The sequence below is a fragment of the Solea solea genome, chromosome 10 (assembly GCF_958295425.1).
Source record: "Solea solea chromosome 10, fSolSol10.1, whole genome shotgun sequence".
Lineage (NCBI taxonomy): Eukaryota > Metazoa > Chordata > Actinopteri > Pleuronectiformes > Soleidae > Solea > Solea solea.
In genome coordinates this window covers 327,036-349,488 of record NC_081143.1, presented here as the reverse complement: position 1 = coordinate 349,488, position 22,453 = coordinate 327,036, and the positions used below count along the sequence as shown (strand labels likewise).

The 22,453-nt window shown below is 41.4% G+C and overlaps 2 protein-coding genes across 4 annotated transcripts in view; one reads left to right on the top strand and one right to left on the bottom strand.

Annotated features, from left to right (window-relative positions):
• Window positions 1–10,028, top strand: part of LOC131466626 (CREB3 regulatory factor-like) — a 52,759-nt gene extending 42,731 nt beyond the window's left edge. For all 3 annotated transcript variants that reach the window (XM_058640008.1, XM_058640007.1, XM_058640009.1), the window contains exons 9-10: window positions 3,295–3,423; window positions 5,106–10,028. In XM_058640008.1, coding sequence (XP_058495991.1) covers window positions 3,295–3,423; window positions 5,106–5,218 — 242 coding nt within the window. In that variant the 3' untranslated portion in view covers window positions 5,219–10,028. The remainder of the gene's footprint in view (window positions 1–3,294; window positions 3,424–5,105) is intronic.
• Window positions 10,029–14,062: 4,034 nt separating this feature from the next.
• Window positions 14,063–22,453, bottom strand: part of LOC131466625 (ectonucleoside triphosphate diphosphohydrolase 7-like) — a 36,873-nt gene continuing 28,482 nt past the window's right edge. Inside the window, exon 14 of the mRNA XM_058640006.1 lies at window positions 14,063–17,328. Coding sequence (XP_058495989.1) covers window positions 17,112–17,328 — 217 coding nt within the window. The 3' untranslated portion in view covers window positions 14,063–17,111. The remainder of the gene's footprint in view (window positions 17,329–22,453) is intronic.

The following is a 22,453-nucleotide window of genomic DNA, read 5'->3' as shown; positions in this document are numbered from 1 at the left end:
TGTATCTGCAAGATCGAGCTGTTGCAGCAATGTTGGCAGTGAGGGAGAGATGGTCATCAAGTGTCACACCCAGGTTCCTTGCGGTATACCACAGAGTTGTCGAGGGTGATGGTTAGATCTGTGGGGGGAGAGCCCTTTCCTGGGAGAAAAAGAAACTCCGTCTTGTTGAGATTGAGTTTCAGGTGATGGTCAGACATCCACTGAGATATGTCGGTCAGACAAGCGGGGATCCGTTCTGCTACATGTGTCGGAGCTGGGAAAAGAGAGAATGAGTTGGGTGTCATCGGCGTAGCTGTGATAGGAAAAACCATGAGAGAGAATAACAGAACCAAAAGAGTTGGTGTATAGAGAGAAGAGGAGAGGGCCCAAGACAGAACCCTGAGGGACCCCAGTAGCTAGAGGACAGGGTTCTGACACAGATCCTCTCCAGGTTACTCTGTATGTTCAGTTTTGAAGATAGGACTAGAGTAGGGTAAGTGCAGATCCTGAGACACCTAGTTCTTGAAGGGAGGAAATAAGGATCTGGTGGTTAACTGTGTCAAACGCTGCAGAAAGGTCCAAGAGGATGAGCACAGAGGAGAGAGAGGCAGCCCTGACTCAGTGACAGCAAGAAGTGCAGTTTCAGTCGAGTGACCTGCTTTAAAACCAGACTGAAGAGGATCAAGAAGCTTGTTCTGGTGAAGGTAGGAGGAGAGTTGATTAAAGATAGCACGCTCCAGAGTTTTAGAGAGAAAAGGGAGAAGAGAGACAGGTCTGTAGTTATTTACTTCAGACGGGTCAAGGGTGGGTTTTTTAAGGAGGGGGGTCACTCTGGCCTCTTTAAGAGAGTCCGGAAAGCAACCAGTTGATAGAGATGTGTTAATGAGATGGGTGAGGAAAGGAAGAAGATCAGAAGCAATTGACCGAAGAAGGTGAGAGGGGATAGGGTCAAGGGGGCAGGAGGTGGAGCGGGCAGAGGTTATTGGGGAAAGAACTTGATCCTGATATCTCATGATCAAGTAGGCTCTTGACATCTTTCCAACAAAGAGAAATCAAGCGTCTAGCCTGTACTAAACATAAATCAGTAAATTTCCTCTCCTTGCTGTTTAACATACAATCCTTTGGATACAAATTAAGAATACAAAGTATAGGACAGTTGGGTACTGGATTCAAGGTCATCTGAGAAGTGCATTTTATAACTTCATTCCAGAACTTTCGTATCTCAGGACAGTCCCACAGACAGTGAAATAAAGTGCCCTTTTCAACATTACATTTAACACAGCTGTCAGGAATATTTGGATTCATCTTATTCAGTCTATCCGAGTGACATAAGTTTTCATAATCCAATTATATTGAATCAGCTTGAGATGGGTATTTATTGTTAGCAGTTGAGCTCTCGAACACACCTCTCTCCATTCCTCCTCTGAGATAACTTTTTGCAAGTCATTTACCCATTGAGTTTTCCTATGCTCAGTAGAGTCTTTATGATTTTTCACCAGTAAGTTATAGAGTAAAGATATCTGACCCTTACCAGTACAATAATTCACTGCTAGGTTTTCTAATATGGACAAATGGGGTTGTGTATAGGAGTGCATCTGTGCATAAACAAAACTCCTTAACTGTAAATATTTAAAGAAGTGCGTTTGAGGTATATCATATTCATTTTTAAGTTCCTCAAATGAAGCTAGTTTCATTCAGCTTTTTTTATATAAATCCATAACTTTACAGATGCCCTTTGTTGCCCACATTTTAAAACCTTGGTCTTTTTTGCCAGGAGAGAAGCTATCAGTCCCCCATATTGGTGAGAAGCCTGAAAACTAAGCAGATTCACAGAGGAATGGCTGTACATTGTGCCAGACATCAATTGTGTTTCTCACAAAGGGGTTATCAGTGAGCCGCTTCAGTTTGTTGACAGATGCAGAGTATAAATAAGTGTCGAGTCGCAGGCCTTTAGTGCATATACTTTCAATTTGTACCCATGGTAAGTAAGGTTCAGGCGAAAACCAGTACATTGCAGCTCTAATTTGAGCAGCCCAGAAATACCATTGTAAGTTGGGTAATTGTAACCCCCCTCTCTCATATGGCAGGTAAAGAAGTGATAGTCTCAACCTTGACCTTCTGTTATTCCAAATAAACTTTGTAAGTAGTCGCTTCATTTTTAATTTATCTTTAAAGATCTTATGTGTTGGACTCAGCAACACATGTCCACGGCCTTCCAGTTGATATCTATCAACTGGAAGGCCGTCTGGGCCTGCAGCTTTACCGCCCCTCATATTGGCGTCAGCAATTTCTGAGGCATCTAGTTCCCTATCCATATGTCCTTTAAAATCGACTGTTATGGAAGGAATGCAAAGACCATGCAGGAATTCAGATGGTTTTTCCAAACTTTCTGGGAATTCAGATGTATATAATACTTTATAGTAGATAGAAAAAGTATCACTAATTTCCTGAGGGTCTGTTGATATTGCTCCACTCTGAGTTTGAATTGCAGTAATTGCCCTGTCTGATGCCAATTTCTTTATTCGCCAGGCCAACAATCTCCCTGCCTATTACATGTTTATTCACTGAATGTCTACACTGAATGATTGGGTAGGACAGGTTATGCATGTGCAGACCAGAGCGCTGCCTGCGGCTGAAACTCAAGAGAGAAGATGGGAAATCAGTCAGTCGGTGGAGGCATTTGGAACGTCCTGAAGAAGAAAGAAACCACTGGTGTACTCAGCAACACATGTCCAACATGTAGACCAAAACATCAGAGACATTGTGAGAGCTGTAAAGAAAGAGCCTAAAACAACTGTTAGTGACATCAGAGGGCAGGAGTGAAGCTATCACAGAAGACTTCATGAACAAAGCTACACCAGAAGATGCTAACCACTCATTAGCAAGAAGAACAGGAAGGCCGAAAAGTAAAGAGACGAGCCTCAAACATTCTGGACTGGTGAGACAAAGATGAACTTTTACCAAAGTGATGGAAAGACTAACGTTTGGAGAAAGAAAGCATCATCTGTGAAACACAGTAGAGGTCATGTCGTGGCTTCTCCTGGACTCATTCATCTTCATTGTCCTGCGCAGTGCGTCACACACAGTGACCTGCTCGTCACATAAGGAAGCTTATTTCACAGCTCCACCCTTTTCCCCAAATATTCCATGAAGGGGGAAGAATCAGAAGAGTCAAAGTGTCCTCAAACCCTTTACAGCTTTAGAATCATTTTAGGGAATACTGTGATTTAACGTGGAGCACGTTGCTGTGTAGCTGTTCTCTATGGACGACAGTTGTCCATCTCATCAGTGACGTCTTTGCACTTGTCTTTGTAGAGAACCTGCTCGGGGCTTTGCTGCGGATCAAGGATGTGATCAGACGACGGGTGGAGAGCAGCGAGGAAGAGGACACAGACGAACGAGGAATGACCCAGCGCCTGGAAGACATCCTCCGGGAGTCCAACGGTGAGAGGAAACACACACACACCACCACCACCATCTTAATCATTCACAATGTAGCACTTACAACAGGGCTCTCAAATTCAAATGATCATCTAGTCTGGTACATACAGTATATTGTAATATCAAGCACATGCTTGATATTACAATATACTGTATGTATATATATATATATATATGTATACATATATACACATACATATATATGTATTGAATAGTATTACATTACATTACATGTCATTTAGCAGACGCTTTTATCTAAAGCGACTGACAATAAGTGCATTAAACATTTGGGTACAAACAAGAGCTTCAAGTAAGCCAAACTATAAAGTGCTCGTCATAAGTCCGATGTATAAGCAAGTTTTTTTTGTTTTTTTTGTCGTCGTCGTCTTAGTCGAGGTAGAGTTGGAAGAAATGTGTTTTTAGTCGGCGGCGGAAGATGTGAAGGCTTTCCGCTGTCCGGATGTTGATGGGGAGCTCGTTCCAACATTTGGGAGCTAGGACAGTGAACAGTCTCGAGTTCTGCGAATGCCTCTGCGATCCTCTCAGTGAGGGGGCAGCGAGCCGATTTGCCGATGCAGAGCGGAGTGGGCGGGCTGGGGTGTAGGTTTTGATCATGTCCTGGATGTAGGCTGGACCGGATCCGTTTGTAGCATGGAACGCAAGCACTAGAGTCTTGAAGCAGATGCGAGCAGCTACAGGAAGCCAGTGAAAGGAGCAGTGTAGTGTGGGAGAATTTTGGTTAGTTGAAGACCAGTCGAGCTGCTGCATTCTGGATCAGTTGCAGAGGTCGTATGGCACACGCAGGGAGACCAGCCAGGAGGGAGTTGCAGTAATCCAAGCGTGGGATGACAAGAGCCTGGACCAGAACCTGTGCCACCTTCTGAGTTAGAAGAGGCCGTAAAATGTATCTGCAAGATTGAGCTGTTGCAGCAATGTTGGCAGTGAGGGAGAGATTGGTCATCAAGTGTCACACCCAGGTTCCTTGCGGTATGAATAGAATAGTATGATTACTCCTGCATGTATACACTTAGGTCGGACTGGAGTTGGATTTGGCGTTCTGCACCAAAATGTCCTCCCTGAACTTTGATCCAGAAGTAGAAGGAGACAACGTATCAGTACTCAGAAGGAAATCATACCACACTGTCTTTCTCTGACTTGATATGACCTGTTTCTCCACCTGTTCCAGTGGAGATATCCTGTATCCATGTCCTCCATGTGCGTTAGCATAGTTTGACAACACGAAGTCTTGTCGGGGAACGCAAAATATTTGCACACCAGTGATTTCAGAGAAGCGGGATGTGGTTCGAGTTCGGTCAATGTGTCACCCAAATCAGCAGTTGCCATGATTACTTTTATTTGGCAGCAGCTTTGGGTTAGCGAGAAGAGGTAACGTGTAGTCGTGCAACAAAAACTGTGTTTTCCCCTATGGCACTCCTGTAGGACTTCACACTTGGGGCGTGGTTAAATCCTCAATTACACCTTTGCTTTCCAAGGTCGAGATTTGACGTCTTTTTGATCAAAATTTCGAGGTTTAAAAATAGCATATATACCTGCTCCACAAAACTCCACAGAATGCCCCGACATTATTATCTGGATTTCATATCTGAAATGGCTTTTATTTGTTTTTTCCTGTTATGTCCCTTTCTTTAATGTGATTTCCTGACTCATTTCCATGACAACCACAGGGCCTTTAGTCGCCGGACGGACCAAAGACTTTGTGCAGAGGATTTTGGCAGCCAGCGCGGGCAGTCAGAACCAGCGCAAAGACCCCCCGCAGGAAGGAGGGACAACGGGGTAAATTCTCTCAGCACCCGCCTCCTCTCCCCTTTTCCTCCTTACTCTTCCTGCACCAACCAACCTGACCTGATGGGGCTTCTCCTCACCTTCACCTCCACACTGTCATGTTGTTAAAGTAAGAGCAAAGAGGTGAAGCAGAGGCTGGGAAATAGAGGAGGAGGAGGAGGATGAGGATGACGAGGACGAGGACGAGGAGGAATAAGGAGTAGCCTAAACAAAACAGGAGTAAATTGCCACCCTGCTCCCTGTCCTCCTCCAAACAGCAGCCTCCTCCTTCACTGGTCTAACGGCTGCACCACAACCACCACCAGGCCAGAGCTGCTGCTGCTGCTGCTGCTGCTGCTGACGTTTTTGTGTTCTGTCTGTTTCTGTGTGTGTGTGTGTGTGTGTGTGTGTGTGTGTGTGTTGGACATGTACTTATACTGTATGAACATATGTGACATACTGTATAGTGTTCTTCTCTCCCTCCATGTGCTGTATTTGTACCCCATTGTGCCTCTGAATAGACATTGCACTGTTTTGTAGATGGTTGTAGTTGTCAGCAGGGAGCGGTAGTGAGCTGAGGGCGAGGGGGCGTCTGAGGTCACAGGAAGTGCTAAAATAAGGAAGTGGGAGGAGCCCAGGTCAAGAAAACAACTAGACGTGTGTGCATGTGGGTTGTTTTTGAATATGACTGGGCTCCTATAGAAACACTACATACAGGACTAAGCAAGTGACAGCTGTGTGTGTGTGTGTATGTATGTGTGTGTGTGTGTGTGTGTGAAAAAGTAAAAGTCCTCACACCATCAAAAACATAAGAGAAAACTGCACCTTAATTCAAACTGACCAAAGATAAGTGAGACTGCTGAATCACTGATGCTGCAACCATCACCACATCGTGACATCACCACATCGTGACATCACCACATCGTGACATCACCACATCACATCACAGCATTAATCACACATACTTTAATGACTTATTTTGTAGTGTGGAATGTTACAATAGTCTTGATCAAGTGATATTACTTACACAGAGAAAAACTAACCCATTTATTATTAACCAATGGTTAATATAATAATTTGGTTATTAACCAAAATTAACCAATTTTAACCTTCAACATAAGAATATTGGATTGGACCCGTGTTTCACAGGTAACAGCGTGAACACCCCCCTTGTTTTCACTATTTTGGATTAGCCCAACTCACACAGGGTGAATGTAAATCCTGGGGCCCGGGGCCCGAGGACCGGCCCCGCAGACGTACTTAGCTCCGTGTGTGGAGCTTCAGGACACATTTAAAACACACACAGCTCTTGGCATGGCTGCTTTTTGGGGTATAATTAACAAACGGAGGCTGTTGAAAGTCGACAGGGGGCGCTGGTTTATGAAATAATGTTGTTTTAGCAGCTCGCCTCAGGATGAGCTAGCATGGTGCTAACGGCTAACTCGTGCTCGCTGTGCGGCTTCGTAGCCTCTGAAATATCAGTAGCACACACACACTTGTTGTGATCATGTGATCTACATGCATCCAACACGCAGAGCCCACGTGATCACAACAGGCGCTGCTGGAGCGGAATGGACTGTTGTTTTCAGACTCCATTATATTGGAGATTTTAGAGGCCGTCCGATATAATCCTATATGCGTTTTTTGGCTGATATTGGAGCAATATCCAATATCGGATCGGAATATGACATCATGACATCATGACATCACCACATCACCACATCATGACATCAAAACAAATGAAGGAACAAAGGATGACATCACTGACTTAAAGCCCCTTAACCTGAATGCAGTGTGCGTGCGTGTGTGTGTGTGTGTGTGTGTGTGTGGAGCCTGGTACTCCTCAACCACATGACTTTCACTCCAGTAATTGTGTAAATGATGAGTTTTACATAGTTCTATCAGTTTGATATAATTCCACAGCTCGTCTCGGTAGGTCGGTTGTTGAGTGTGACGTATTCAAAGCCACAGCCGGTGCTTTACCGACAACAGAGACTGTGTGAACTTTAGCAGTGGCTTCATTTTCAGCCTAAAAGGGAACGTGCCCTCAGTGCCTTCCCCAAGCCCTCTCCTCAACCCCTGCCCTGGTTATGTAGCGCACCTTCCTGAATTGCAATGACAAATAGATGGAAAAAAAAAACAAAAAAACACTTGTAGATCTAGAAAGCAAATACATTTATTTGTTTTGGCTTTTTTTATATTATTATAATTGTTATTGTTCTGATTTTGTTTTTGTTTTTTTGGCAATGCCACAGCCCACAGAGAGAGATGAAATCTGTGGTCTTTGCTGAAGCTGTAGACTAACTTATACACGGTCTCTAAACATTGTCTGACATAAAATGTCAAGGACCCTTTTGATTTGCACTGTGGTCAGAGCAACTAAGCACCTTTTGAAGTGTTCCTCCAAAAGAGAATAACAAAGACTCTTGGCACCTTTTCTTTCTTCTTCTTCTTCTTCTTCTTCTTCTTCTTCTTCTAAAGACAGATAATGATTGAGACACTGTCTAATGTCTAATGTTCTGGGATGGTTTCAGTAAAGTGCGACTGTGTGACAGACCAAACTAAAAGCATCAGGCAGTAACCCTGTGGGCTCTTATTGTTGTAACAGGCAGTTGTTTTTCTGAAGTGCCTGAAGCTTAAAGCCACAGGGATCTGTGCCGTTATGCCTGATCTGAAACCGACGACTACTGCTCCAGGCTTCAACCAAAATATTCTCCTCTCAGATTAAACCCAAGCTGGAACTGGTTTCTGTGAACATCATCTCTGGGCTAAATAATCCTCTTATGTTTTTCAACCTTGACAAGCTCCTGACTTGGCTGCATTCCAAAGCCGTTTGCCTGATTTCCTGCCACAGCCTGAGAGAGGAGCCGTTCTTTCACTTGTGGTCGGTGTGAAAGTTCAGGGCAGTTTACTGTGTCTTTTTTTTATGAAATTTGAGAAATGTAGGCTCATGCTCGTGTGAGTACAGAACTGTACTGTAAACAGGATTCCTGTCGATGATCTGGAAAAGTCTGAGTCTGTGAGAGGCTCATACATGACTGAGGCTTTTCAAACACAGCCATAGAACCCTGGTCAGGTTTGGCTGTGTTTGATTTCACGGCAATAAAAACTAAAAAAGAGATGGGATGTAAAAAGGTGAAAGGTGCTCTCTGCGCTCTTCCTCCTGCTGAGAAGGCGGAGAAGAGTCGCATGATCTGTCACATGATCAGCAGCCTCGCTCACATGCCGTCACACAGCAGCAAACAAAACAACAAACAAGTGTACACATGATTTAAATGTTGTGTCTGTGAATACATTAGTGGTTACGCAACACAAAACAATAACTGCTATATGCATTTATCTTTATGCCAAAACTTAGACTGAAGAGGAAACTGTTGTAAAACAGTCAATTCATGATCCTGTGAAAGATGCTGCTGGATGTGATGTGACTAATGTGAGAACATGTCAAGGTTTTAGTGATTTCCTCTTCATAACATGGTACGTCCCTTAAACTGTGAGGCTGTCGTAGGGAGGGGCCAAATGTCTCTGCTTTACATTCCTGACTGAGTTTTGTGTGTTTGGACCTGGAAGAAGGAGGACGACGATCTGCTGTTTGACCACGTCTCTGTGTCCTCCTTCATGATGATGGTCGTGATGGGGTCAACTGAGGAGACAGAAGCAACACTCTGACCTAATATAGACAAATAATATGACCCTTACACTCTGATCTCTGTGTGTTCACCTGCATGTACACCGTCGTGTTCACCTGCGTGTTCACCGGCGTGTTCACCTGCGCGTTCACCTGCGCGTTCACCTGCGCGTTCACCTGCGCGTTCACCGTCGTGTTCACCTGCGCGTTCACCTGAGTGTTCACCTGAGTGTTCACCTGAGTGTTCACCTGGGCGTTCACCTGCGTGTTCACCTGCGCGTTCACCTGTGTTCACCTGCGTGTTCACCTGCGTGTTCACCTGGGCGTTCACCTGAGCGTTCACCTGCGCGTTCACCTGAGCGTTCACCTGGGCGTTCACCTGCGTGTTCACCTGCGTGTTCACCTGCGTGTTCACCTGAGTGTTCACCTGAGTGTTCACCTGAGTGTTCACCTGAGTGTTCACCTGTGTCAAGGCTGACATGTTTTTACACGTCTGATCCACTGAGCTCAGTGTCATTTAACCTGAAAACAGACGATTCATGTGGAACCAAACATTCCTGACAGTCATAGTTAAAAAAAAAAATTTCAGAGCATCAAACTTTAATAGAGCTGCTGCCTTCAGAGAACTACAACTGTCACTTTATTTTCTCTCCCTTGTTGAAAGACTTGACCCGTCCACTCCAATGACCACACTGTGTACATGTTAGTTAGTAACACTGTGTTCCATTTACATCGGAACATGGAGCCGGGAGTGATGTCACCTCTGAGTTCACTGCAGAGGGAAATTCCGGGAGAGTCATTGTCAACAATACTTGTCATTAATACATTTTTACAGTTTCAGAGTTTGAAATTTTGAGTCACAAATGGAAAACAGTATTTGCTCTTATAAGGTAAAAATGCCTTCATGGACGTAATCACCCTACATAAACGGCTTTTCTTTGAGCTTCTTTGTTCTCAGTTTTTTAGTTTATTGTTGCTGCCTTAACACTTTATCTTCTAATAATAATAATAATAATAATTTCCGTCAGGCTTTTACAAGTAAATATCTCAGGTCAGTCAGTTTAATTTTGAATTGACCAAATGCAAATAAGCCATGTCATTCTTCTAATGTTACTAGTTTATACATGTGACATTTTAAAGTCGTAAGAATGAATTGATTAGAAGTTCAAATTGTTACATAAACAGTTGTTACAGTCGGGCTCTGATGAAACTCTTTTTCACTGAGGCTGGTCTGGCCCGGTGGACTGAATGGACCATCAGTAAACCTACACTGGTGGGACACTGCTGACCTCCCGGTGTCTGTCCCAGCTCTGCTCCATGCTCACAATGTCAGTGACATTCAGGCTTCTCTGGTTTCAAAGACAAGCAGGACTCTCGGGGCACTAGAAAACCTTTTACTCCTCTGACCTGAACTCACCTGAACTCACCTGATCTGACCTGAACTCACCTGAACTCACCTGACCTGACCTGACCTGAACTCACCTGACCTGACCTGACCTGAACTCCCCTGACCTGACCTGAACTCACCTGAACTCACCTGACCTGACCTGACCTGACCTGAACTCACCTCACCTGACCTCACCTGACCTCACCTGACCTGACCTGACCTGACCTGAACTCACCTGACCTGAACTCACCTGAACTCACCTGACCTGACCTGACCTGACCTGACCTGACCTGACCTCACCTGACCTGACCTGACCTGACCTGACCTGACCTGAACTCACCTGAAATCACCTGACCTGACCTGACCTGACCTGACCTGAACTCACCTGACCTGACCTGAACTCACCTGACCTCACCTGACCTCACCTGACCTCACCGGACCTGACCTGTGTGTCTGGGATGGATGAAGGTGTTTAGCTCCACATAGTGTCTCATCTTTGTGTTCACTTCTTCCAGCCAAGCATTTGATTTTTTTTCAGAAGATAATAATTCTGCCAAGATGGTTGCTAAAAATGACACGTACTTTCTACCATGAAAACATAAACGTGTTATTGTATCTATGAAGAACTTGGACACAATAAGTGTTCTGATATAAACCTCTTAACACTGAAACTATAACACCATTGTTGGCTCAGATTGGTATATATTACTATATTATTGGACATCATGTGAACTTTGAACTAAATAGTGAGATGTGACGTTTACGGAACATTATTTATCACATTTGTCAATAATTACTGATTATTCATCAGTAATTCAATAATAACTGTTCAGCATAAAGTAAATCAAGTGATCTGCATCCTCGCTCAGTTCAGAGCTGCATGTGAATGTCCCTTCACGTCTATCTTTGTAACAACTGTCTGCAAACTAACTGCAAAGAAACCTAAAATAAGGAAAAATAATCTTTTAAAAGAGTCAGACAATAAACACCATTAAACATTAAACACTCATTGTGGGTGGAGCCTATCAGAGATGGAAACTACATCCACACTACTCTGAAAACTGTTGTCTGAAAACAGGCAACAGTGTGTGGCAGAAGCAGCTATCGTAACATCCTAAAATGTTACGATTTAATCACGTGGAGATGAGACAATCCATCACGCTGATGATCCTGACGACTTCAGCTTGAAGAAGCATCTGAACTCAACAAAGTGACGAGCACCTTTAAACTTTAAATTGACAAAAATGACATGAAAATTGGACTATTTCCTGGCTGGAAGTAAATGTAGACCATAGGAAGCCAACCTTGAAAGTAACAATCTGGTGATTAGCCACCAGGGGGCGACACCTTGGTTGCAAATATAATTCTGTTTGATGGGAAGTTTAATTTCTAAACGTCAGTAAACACATTTCCAGAGGAGCTAGTTGTTGTTTTTTCTTTAGTAGAACATGATGTTGATTTTGTGAATGATGTTCCTGTTTCGAGGAAAATCGATGATAAAGTAAAACATACAGTATATGACTGGCTGATTATTGCAGGTGACGTCTGTGAATCTTGAGGATTCAGAACGACTGGTTGTCACACAACTTTATGGAAGACGATCAGAGATCTGAGACTCCCTCAAACACACATCCTGGCTTCAACCAAAACCAAGTCAGACGGGCTCGATAGTTCCAGATTACTGTTTGGAATCAACAATAATCATGTTGAATCCTGATGTTTCTGTAAAAACATTCCATTATGTTTCTCCTCTGTGTCTCAGTCATCACATCCTGGACCTGTTCACACCTGTTAACACATTAACACACACTCTCATTGTCGTCTTTACGTTACCTTTAAGAAAATAGTTTTAAAAAGAAAACAACACACAAACAAAAAAAAAGTGCCGTACAAATAGAAGCCTAAAATTTTTGGTTTTGGTTTTGTGTGAGTGTACTGTACACCTGTATAATGTATATTTTAATATTTATATGCAGCTGTTGTATTAAAGTATATTTTTAAAATAAAAGTACGTGGCTGATTATTTTACGATTGATTCTGTCCCCCACCTCCTCCTCTGAGTTTGCTTCTGTCAGAGACTGATTTTGACAGTTTGTGTAAATCTGAAGGATTTCAAATGAAAACTTTTGAACTTACTGATGAAGGCAGCAGTGGATCAACATCTCCTGTGTGCTGTCATGTCAAATCAGGAAGTACACGTTTATAAACTGATACAAACTTAAGTTTCCAGTCAAAAAAGTGGGCTCAGAATTTAGCATGTGACCTGGTTCTTGTTGGTGGGGTCAGTCATAGATGCTGCACAGCACCACCTGCAGGTCAGTTAGGAAAGTGGTTTTTACATGACTTCAATGAAGGCAATGATTATGCCACAAAATGTGCATTTCACCCTCAGTGTTGTCTTCCAGGAAGCTACAACCTCAACCCCAGCCTGTGACAACCTCAGGTTACACTCACACTGACGTCACTAAACTGAATCTGATGTGTTTTATTCTGAATTTGTTCTGTGATTCAAATTAAGTCAAGCACCTGTGTCCCTGAGAGGACAGTCACATGTTAACTGACCAGGACAATCATCGGTCAAATATAACCCTCAGACATTACATTACATGACATGTCATGTAATTATGACATGTCATAATTACATGACATGTCATGACATTTAGCAGACGCTTTTATCCACAACAAAATATTATTTAATGTATCTTCATTTGAACATTGCGGTTTTGTATTATGTTGTGTCTATTTTGTACCATTTGTGATGCTCTGAATATTTCAAAGATAAATCCGGAGAAACTCAGTACTTGTACTCTTGAGTAGTTTTTTCACTATATACTTTTTTACTCTTACTTGAGTAATTCTTTTCATGAGTACTTTTACTTTTACTTGAGTCATAATGATCTTAAAGTAACAGTACTTTTACTTGAGTCATAATGATCTTAAAGTAACAGTACTTTTACTTGAGTCATAATTATCTTAAAGTAACAGTACTTTTACTCGAGTAATAATGATCTTAAAGTAACAGTACTTTTACTTGAGTCATAATTATCTTAAAGTAACAGTACTTTTACTCGAGTAATAATGATCTTAAAGTAACAGTACTTTTACTTGAGTCATAATGATCTTAAAGTAACAGTACTTTTATTTGAGTCATAATTATCTTAAAGTAACAGTACTTTTACTCGAGTAATAATGATCTTAAAGTAACAGTACTTTTACTTGAGTCATAATTATCTTAAACAGTACTTTTATTTGAGTCATAATGATCTTAAAGTAACAGTACTTTTACTCGAGTAATAATGATCTTAAAGTAACAGTACCTTTACTTGAGTCATATTTATCTTAAAGTAACAGTACTTTTACTTGAGTCATAGTTATCTTAAAGTAACAGTACTTTTACTTGAGTCATATTTATCTTAAAGTAACAGTACTTCTACTTGAGTAATAAGGATCTTAAAGTAACAGTACTTTTACTTGAGTCATAATGATCTTAAAGTAACAGTACTTTTACTTGAGTCATAATGATCTTAAAGTAACAGTACTTTTACTCGAGTAATAATGATCTTAAAGTAACAGTACCTTTACTTGAGTCATAGTTATCTTAAAGTAATTTGAATTGAATTGAATAATATTGAATGAATAAAAAAAGAAAGACAGACAGACAATCCTGTCTTTCTTCAGTCTTTTCTTCCACAGCTCCATCTCTTCACTGACAGTAATATTAAATCCTGACAAAACAGAAGAGGAGACAGGAATATAAACAAACTCAGTGATCAGTCTAACATTTACTCAGCTGTGTAAAGCTCCACAGCAGCCACTCAAGTCGTTTCCACAACAAGACTCAAGAGTCTAACAATGAGAGTTTAATGGGACTAAAGGGAAGTTTGTGTGGATCAGTAATGATGCAGAAAAAAACCCACACAAACGGACCAGAGTCAAGACTTAACACAAGAAAAACGGAATGACGTTAAAGCGATTTCATGTTCAACACTGCACGTCGCCAAACTCCATCACTGTTTGCTGAGCTCATCGCGAGGAGCAGCAGAAATCAACATCAGGAAGAGGTCAAAGGTCACTGACTGAGGAAAACAAGGAAAGAAAGCTGCTCTGAAGAAAGTTTGGGTTTGTATGAGGTTGTGACTTCACTGTTCATACTGAAATCATGGCTGAGTGCGTTAACAGGCCTGGTAATATAAAGCCTTGTCAAATCTATAAATATGTTACTCGTCTAAACACAGTCCAACAATGCAATGTGGGGATTAGGTCAACTGGATACTCTAAATGGACCATAGGTAAATGGTTGTTTGTCCCTGCGATGGACTGGCAGTCTGTCCAGAGTCAGCTGAGACTGGCACAGCACTCCCTTGGATGGATGGATGGATGAATGGAATTTCAAACATTGAAGACATAAAATAAGACATTTGAACTTAGTGATGGAGGCAACAGTGAGGCAACAGTGGGTCAACAACTCCTGTGTGCGGCTGTGTAAAATCACTCAGTCTCTTTATGGAGTTTGGTGCACTAGGTAGAGGAGTTTATAAAGTGACACAATCCAGAAAATCCACTGACCCATAGTTGAGAGAGAAGCAGCTGATTTAACATTACGCAATAATGGCTCAGCATACAGTAAAGGTCAAGACATAAAATAAAATGGAAATTCTGTTTTCTTTTGCTGAAAATGATGAAAGTATTTACAGGTAGAACAGGTTGTTCCGCTTGATAGAACTTGTGCAGCCTCTGCCACACACACATTTAAAATGAATGGGTTTCACTGTAATATAACAAACATGCTAATGAGGTGATGAAGGAGGCAGGACAGGAATGTAAGGACAGCAGCAAACAGGAAGTTAGTGAAAATATGACATCACTAAGAGGAGCTGTAAGAGTGACAGGTTAAAAACATCATCATTGCGCTGACTACATTACTGGGAAATTACAGACATTGTTATTGTTTGTTCATTAATATTATTATTGTTATTAACAATAACAATAATAATAAAAAGCTCCCACTGTGGGATCAACACATGATTCAACGTCTCGAGTTTAAACTTGTCTCTCCAGGGTCTTGGTCTGTTTTCTGGTCCTGACACTGAGCAGACTTCGGCTTATCATAGCTCAGACTCAGTTTGGCTCGGTGTTAAGGCTGACAGAATGGGGACATCCTGGCAGGATAACAGTGGTATTATTCAAGTATCAAAGCCCAACCTGAGGCTAGAGCTCCACAGCTGACATCATTGCTCTGCAGGAGGACGTCATCCCGTCGGAGATGCACAGATGCTCAGAAGAAACACTATCTGCCGATGGCGGACGCACACTCACACTCACTCACGCTGAAGATCAGTGTGTGGCTGTGGAAGCTGGTGGTGGTTCAAAGAAAAATCAGCACCAGCTTCATCTATGTTTTTTCCTTTGTTTGCAGCACAGAGCAGCAGTGATGAGACGTCACACACAAACACTGACAATGAAGAGAGACAAGGAAAATAAAAGCAGAGTCTGTGGTTTTTTCGCCAAGCACCCCCATGACCCCCACGTCGAGGATAAAGCGAGAGAAAATTAATGGATAGTTTTTCCAGCTAAATGTGACGTTTACACTAATCAATAATTAATGTGGTAACATGCTAAGTGTCCTGTTAGCTCCAGGTTTAATGACATCATACTAACATTTGACATTGTGTAAAGCTAGCACTCATGCCTTCAAATGTGTTTATGAGAAGAATCCTCCCTCATGTCAGTCCATGAAGCTCATTATTTGGCAGATGGTAAAGTCAATATATTGTAGTTCAGGATATTTTAATGTCTTTTTCGCTGAACAATGGTGTTTTTACATTTTTACTATCTGAATGTCAAACATGTGACAGTAAAGTTCTTATTTCATAAGATCATCTCGTCATGTATATCCTTGGCATGTGTCGCTCCATGTAAACATGTACATAGCTCTCAGTCATGCTGCCCTCAGAGGAAACTCATGAGCTCACAGTTATGGGTGTCAATCATGAGAAAACTGCTGCTCGGCAACAACACGGATGCCAGTGTTACTGTAACCATCACCACGTTGAAGCCACAGAGGGAGAGCTGCAACTAACCATTATTTTCGTAACCGATAAATCTGTTGATTATTTTCTCGATTAATCGAGTAATTGTTTGGTGTTTGTCAAACCTGGAAATGATGATGCTCTTATATGAGCAAAGAAATTAAGAAAACATTCACATTAAAGAAGCTAAAACAATCAGAAATCTTCTTTTAATAATGAAAAAAGCATCAAAACCTATTAATCAATTATCAAAATAGTTGACGATTAATTTAGTAATCGATTAATCGAGTAATTGTTTCAGCTCTGACAGAGGCTAACATTTAGCATGCTAGCAGGCAGCAGATGAGGCCTACAATGTCTGAACTGGAATCACAGATTAATGTTGTTCATTTGGGTCGACATTGATGAGAAAATAGTTGGGTTGTGAGTATGAATGTGATTGGTCATGTTATTGAGCAGCACATTCAAGCAGCCACCACCATAACATGCACCTTTCTGAAACAAGTGTTTGTCACAGTAGAGCTGAGACTAGACCTGACTTAGTTTGCATCTCCTCGTCACTGATTATTACCGGAAGCAGTAAAGACGCTGAACTCAGTTTCTCTGTCCTCTGTAGCAGAAATGGTTTGTGTTTGATCGTGCAATGAAGAGGTGATTCTTTTTAGCCCAAATTGTCATGAAGAGAAGAAAGTGAAAGCCAGAGAAACCCTGAGATGAGCGCTGAACTTCAAGCTGCATGATTAAAGAATAAAAAGAGGAGTTTGATTTCCAGGCTCATTAAACCGTTGCAGAATCGCCCTGCAACATTAAAGAGTGATCTTTGATGTTGTTGGTGGGTAAAAAGAACCATTCACAGGTGTCTATCTCAGGGGAGGAGGGCCTCTCCCTCCTCAGCCCACAAGAGGTTGAGGGCCTCAGCCTGCCGCTGCTCCCGCTTATGGATCCTCTGCAGGCGCAGGATGTAGAGCAGGATGGCGAGGACCACTACCAGGATGCAGAGTGAGAACAGGTGGTGGTTGTAGACAAAGGACGAGTGCAGCCAGTTCGGGTGGCTCTGCCGCAGTGTTTCCTGCTGCAGATCCCTGGAGGAGAAACATATTGGTACATGTCTCATTAAAGAAGAACACATCTGATGTAACAGTGTCCTCCTTTAACATGATTTGTCTGTTTGATTCATCCACCCTGGAAAAGACACAAAGTTTCATGTTTAAATATGATTGTGTGATTGAAGACATACTTTACAGGGATAGTAGTAATATATATAGTCTACTGAATGTCTGAGGTGTAGGCGCCCCCTGCTGGATTCCTGCGCCAAGAAAAGGCATGAGAAAGACATGCATGCTCTCAGTGAAAACATGGCAGTCAGCTCACTGACTTAAATGTTTCTCCCTGTTCTCTCTGCCTTTTCTAACTGAACTATCTTTGTCGCTGTGTAAACCACTCACTCTCCCACACCAAAGTCCATAGAAAAAATATGTGATTTTACATCAGTAAGCTCTTATAAGGTCTTATAAGAGCTTACAGTTGTAAAATGAAACATAAGGTCTCATGAGAGGTCCAGTCCCCTACAGCTAACTACTGACGAATATCAATAGGATTAAGTGCCAAACATATTCATATTTGTTTTCTTTGTGTCCCTGAAGGCAGCAATGTTATTTGTTTGCTCTATTTTTGCCAGCAATGCCCAATTTCAGGTGCAAAACTACAACACAAAATTATTTTCCAGTGGTTAGCACTTCCATTAGCTAACCATTAGCATATGCTATGAAATGTTTCAATTCAATTCAATTTTATTTGTATAGCGCCAAATCATAACATACATTATCTCAAGGCACTGTACATAGACAACATCAAGGAGAGCAGAGAACCCCAACAGTTCACACAATGAGCAAACACTAGGCATCAGTGGAGAGAAAAAACTCCCTCTTAACAGAAGAAGAAATCTCTGACAGAACCAGACTCACACCTGTGCAGTCATCTGCCTCGACCGATTGGGGTGAAAGGAAAAATGGGGGACAGAGGAGAGGAGGGGGACAGAAAGGGGGGAGAGAAAGGACAAGAGGGAGATGAGGTAGAGACAGAGAGAGAGAGACCAGGAGCAGATACACAACAACTGTATCAAGTTACAAGTTTATACAGTCAATGATATTGACTTTTAATTATAGCACAATAATAATGGTGATGATATGTATGATATGGATCCTGCAACCTGCAAGATGAGAATACAGAGAGAGAGAGAGAGGGAAGGAAGGAAGACACAAACTAGGGAGAGAAAGAGACAAGGTTAATGACATAAAAAGTCATATTCATACCCTGAGTGTGAGAGAGTGAATGTGCGTGCACCACAGGGAAATCCCCCAGCAGTCTAGGTCTATAGCAGCAGAACTAAGAGCTGGTCCAGGTTTCCCTGAACCAGCTCTAACTATAAGCTTTATCAAAAAGGAAAGTTTTAAGTCTAACTTTAAATACAGAGAGAGGCTCCGCCTCCCAAACTGTCATTGGAAGCTGGTTCCACAGGAGAGGAGGAGCCTGGTAACTGAAGGCTCTGCCTCCCATTCTGCTCTTACAGACTCTGGGAACCACAAGTAAACCTGTATTTTGTGACCTAAGTGGTCTATTAGGGTGATAGGGTAAGACTAGGTCTTTGAGGTTTGAAGGGGCCTGACCATTAAGTACTTTGTACGTGAGGAGGAGGATTTTAAATTGAATTCTAAACTGTGGGTGGAGCCAGTGTAGAGAAGCTAACACTGGAGTTATATGGTCTCTCTTTCTAGTTCCTGTCAGAACTCGTGCTGCAGTATTTTGAATTAACTGAAGGGTTCTAACAGACTTGTTGGAACATCCTGATAATAAGGAGTTAGAGTAATCTAATCTAGATGTAACAAAAGCATGAACTAGTTTTTCAGCATCCTGTAAAGACAGAATGTTTCTAATTTTCATAATGTTCCGCAGGTGGAAGAAGGCTGTTCTGGAAATTAGTTTAATGTGTGAATCAAATGACATTTCCTGGTCAAAAGTAACTCCAAGGTTCCTCACAGTGGAACTGGAAGCCACGGTGATGTCATCTAAAGTGACAATGTGATCAGAAAGTTTTTCTCTGAGGTGTTTAGGGCCGAGTATAAAAGTTTAAAAGTAGAAAGTTACAGGTCATCCAGGACTTAATGTCTCTGAGACATTCCTGGAGTTGAACAACCTGATTTATTTCATCCGGCCTCATTGATAAATATAGCTGTGTGTCATCTGCATAACAATGAAAGTGTATGTTGTGCCATCTAATGATGTTCCCTAGAGGAAGCATATATAAGGTAAAAAGTATAGGCCCAAGCACTGAGCCTTGTGGAACTCCACAGTTAACTTTTGTTTGTAGTGAGGCTTTATCATTAACATGAACAAACTGGAATCTATCAGATAAGTATGATTTAAACCAGCAGAGGGCAGCACCTGTGATACCAAGAGTCTGTTCCAATCTCAGGTCGAGTAAAGAAACTAGACCATTATCTGAAGCCAAGAGAAGATCGTTACTAACTTTAACTACAGTCCCTGACAAGTCTTGTCACATCCATTTTTTAGAAACAACAGCTTATAACCTGACTTTTAATTAATCCATTGGTTTTAGAAATGGCTCATATAAAAGCTAAAACCCTCCCAAATTATGTTAAATATACTAAAATAAATTTGCTTCACTGAAGAAAGACTGATCATTTAATGAACACAGAAAGATTTTGGCCAGACAGAAGTATTGTCGCCTACAGAGAGTAATGTGAAAATTGAACAAATAATTTACTTCAAATACAAAAATATGTTGCATAACATCAGTGAATTAAGTAGTAGATCCATATTTAATATCTTGTATGACTTCCATGAGCTTGAAGGACTTCATCCATGCTGTGTCTGTGCTATGGTTTAACCAAAACCTGACTGAAGATCTTCAAACAGGCCAATAATGCGCAAATATTCACATAAATGATTAGCAACTGCCTTTTCTAAGATTTTAGAAACAAAGGGAAGATTAGGTAATTAGCTAAAATATCTGGGTCAAGGGTCGCTTTTTTGAGAAGGGGTTTAATAACTGCTATTTTAAACGTATGGGGCACCAGTTAATCCAGTTAATAAGGATAAATAAGGATCGATTAATTTGAGTCAATATAGAGCTGCTAATTAAAGGAAACACATCTTTAAAGAGTTTGGTGGGGATAGGATCTAACTGACAGGTTGATGGCTTGGATGATGAAACTAATGATGTTAACTCAGGGAGATCTATAGGAGAGAAACCGTGAGTATTGGAGTTAAACCACGGTGCTCTCATCTGATTCACCACTTTCTTTTTCAGAGGGGCAACGTAATTTAATGTAGTACGGAGTGAGGCCGCTGTACTATCAACAAGGTGATCTATGAGGGCGGGAGTAAAATCACAAAAGGTACCTTCAGATGTACTGACATATGGCACCGAGTTAAATAAAGGTTGCACTGTCTCTTTATTAATATTATTATCAGACAGTATTTCTTATTTATGTTATTGTAGTTCATTATTGTACAATTAAATGTGAGTAAATACTGATCAGTAAGGAGAGGGTTTTGAGGAAATATGTTTAAGTTATCAATATCAATACCGTAAGTTAAAACAAGATCGAGGGTGTGACTAAGGCAATGATAAGATATTCAGAGAACTCTGATAGGAACTATGAATAAGGTGCAGGAGGACGATAAACTGTGACTATCATAATTGGTTTCTGTGATTTCCAACTAGGATGAGATAGATTAAGAATAAGGCTTTCAAACAATGAATATCCTGGTTTGGGTTTGGGATTGATTAATAATCTAGTATTTAAAACGGCTGCTAAACCTTCTCCTCGGCCTGAGCTTCTAGGAATATGGGTATTAGCATGAGTGGGTGGAGTTGACTCATTTAGACTAACATAATCTTCTTCATGTAACCAAGTTACAGTTACACAGAATAAATCAATACAAGGGTTAGGGTTAAAATGTCCTAGGCTGCTAGATAAGAGAGCTGCTCCATCCAAAGTGGGATGGGCACTGTTCACAGGACACCTGGAGACATGGACACAGGCATGTACAGATCTTTATATTCTATATTTTTAATTCATGGAGTTTCTTATTTGTAAAACCTTCCTAAAGGCCATAAAAAGCCCAGAAACGTCTTATTTCCCAGAGTGATGTCACAGCTGTGTACGAGCACAGCAAAGTGCGGTCATGTGACGTCTCGGGAACGGCTACTGTCAGGGAACCGTACGATGTGAAAACTTTATGAGAAATGTGAATAAATGAAGGCAATGATGGGTTCTTATACATTTTTTAAAATATAATGACAAAAAAGGTTTTAGTTATTTATTCGTCATTCATTAGCATTTATTTTCTTATTATTTATTAACTTATTATCAATGAATTAACGATGATTGAGGAGAGGAGACTGACATGCTGCACTTTATCGCTTTGTTCCGCCCCGGACATCGTGACACAGATGATGGTGTGATGCACTGAGACCTGCGCTCACTTCACCACTGATTCCCGGGGAGGCTGCTTGTCTTATCCTCACTATCGGTTCATGAAGTTACTGATAAATGTGATGAACACATGAATTGAGTTGAAGATAAACATGTTGAATACATTTATAAAACGCCTTTTAATACATTGTAATTGTTCCTAATAATTTGATCATGTTGAGAGTCTGCAGATTTTCTGGCCTGACTTTATTTTAATATTGTTTGATTACTATATTAACCATATTACTAATAATAACGATAAGTTAGCTTCATTTGAGGGGGCGCCGTTGAGCAACCGATCAAGATGGCGGCTTAGAGTGAGTGCTCCCCGCAACTCTGCTAAAAGTTTACAAAATCCTAGTCATTAACACTTCTAATTAGTTCTAAAAGATGTCTAAACAGACGACACTTAAAGACTGTGAGTGCAGCACCAGATCCCGTGGTTCTCAGAGACCCAAAACGATGCTAACGAGACGGGCGGCCCACGGGATGACTTAGCTGCGGTGCTAAATGTGCTGCAGTCTCTTCGTAAGACTGTCATTGCGATTAACACCAAAATAAGTACTCTCGATGACTTTGGGGAAAAACTTGACAATGTGGAGAGACGTATAGCGGAGATGAACGGCTCTGTTGATGCAGTGCAAAAGAGTTTTACGGATCTTCAACAAGATATCACCGCAAACGCTAAGCGGCTCACGGAGGCAGA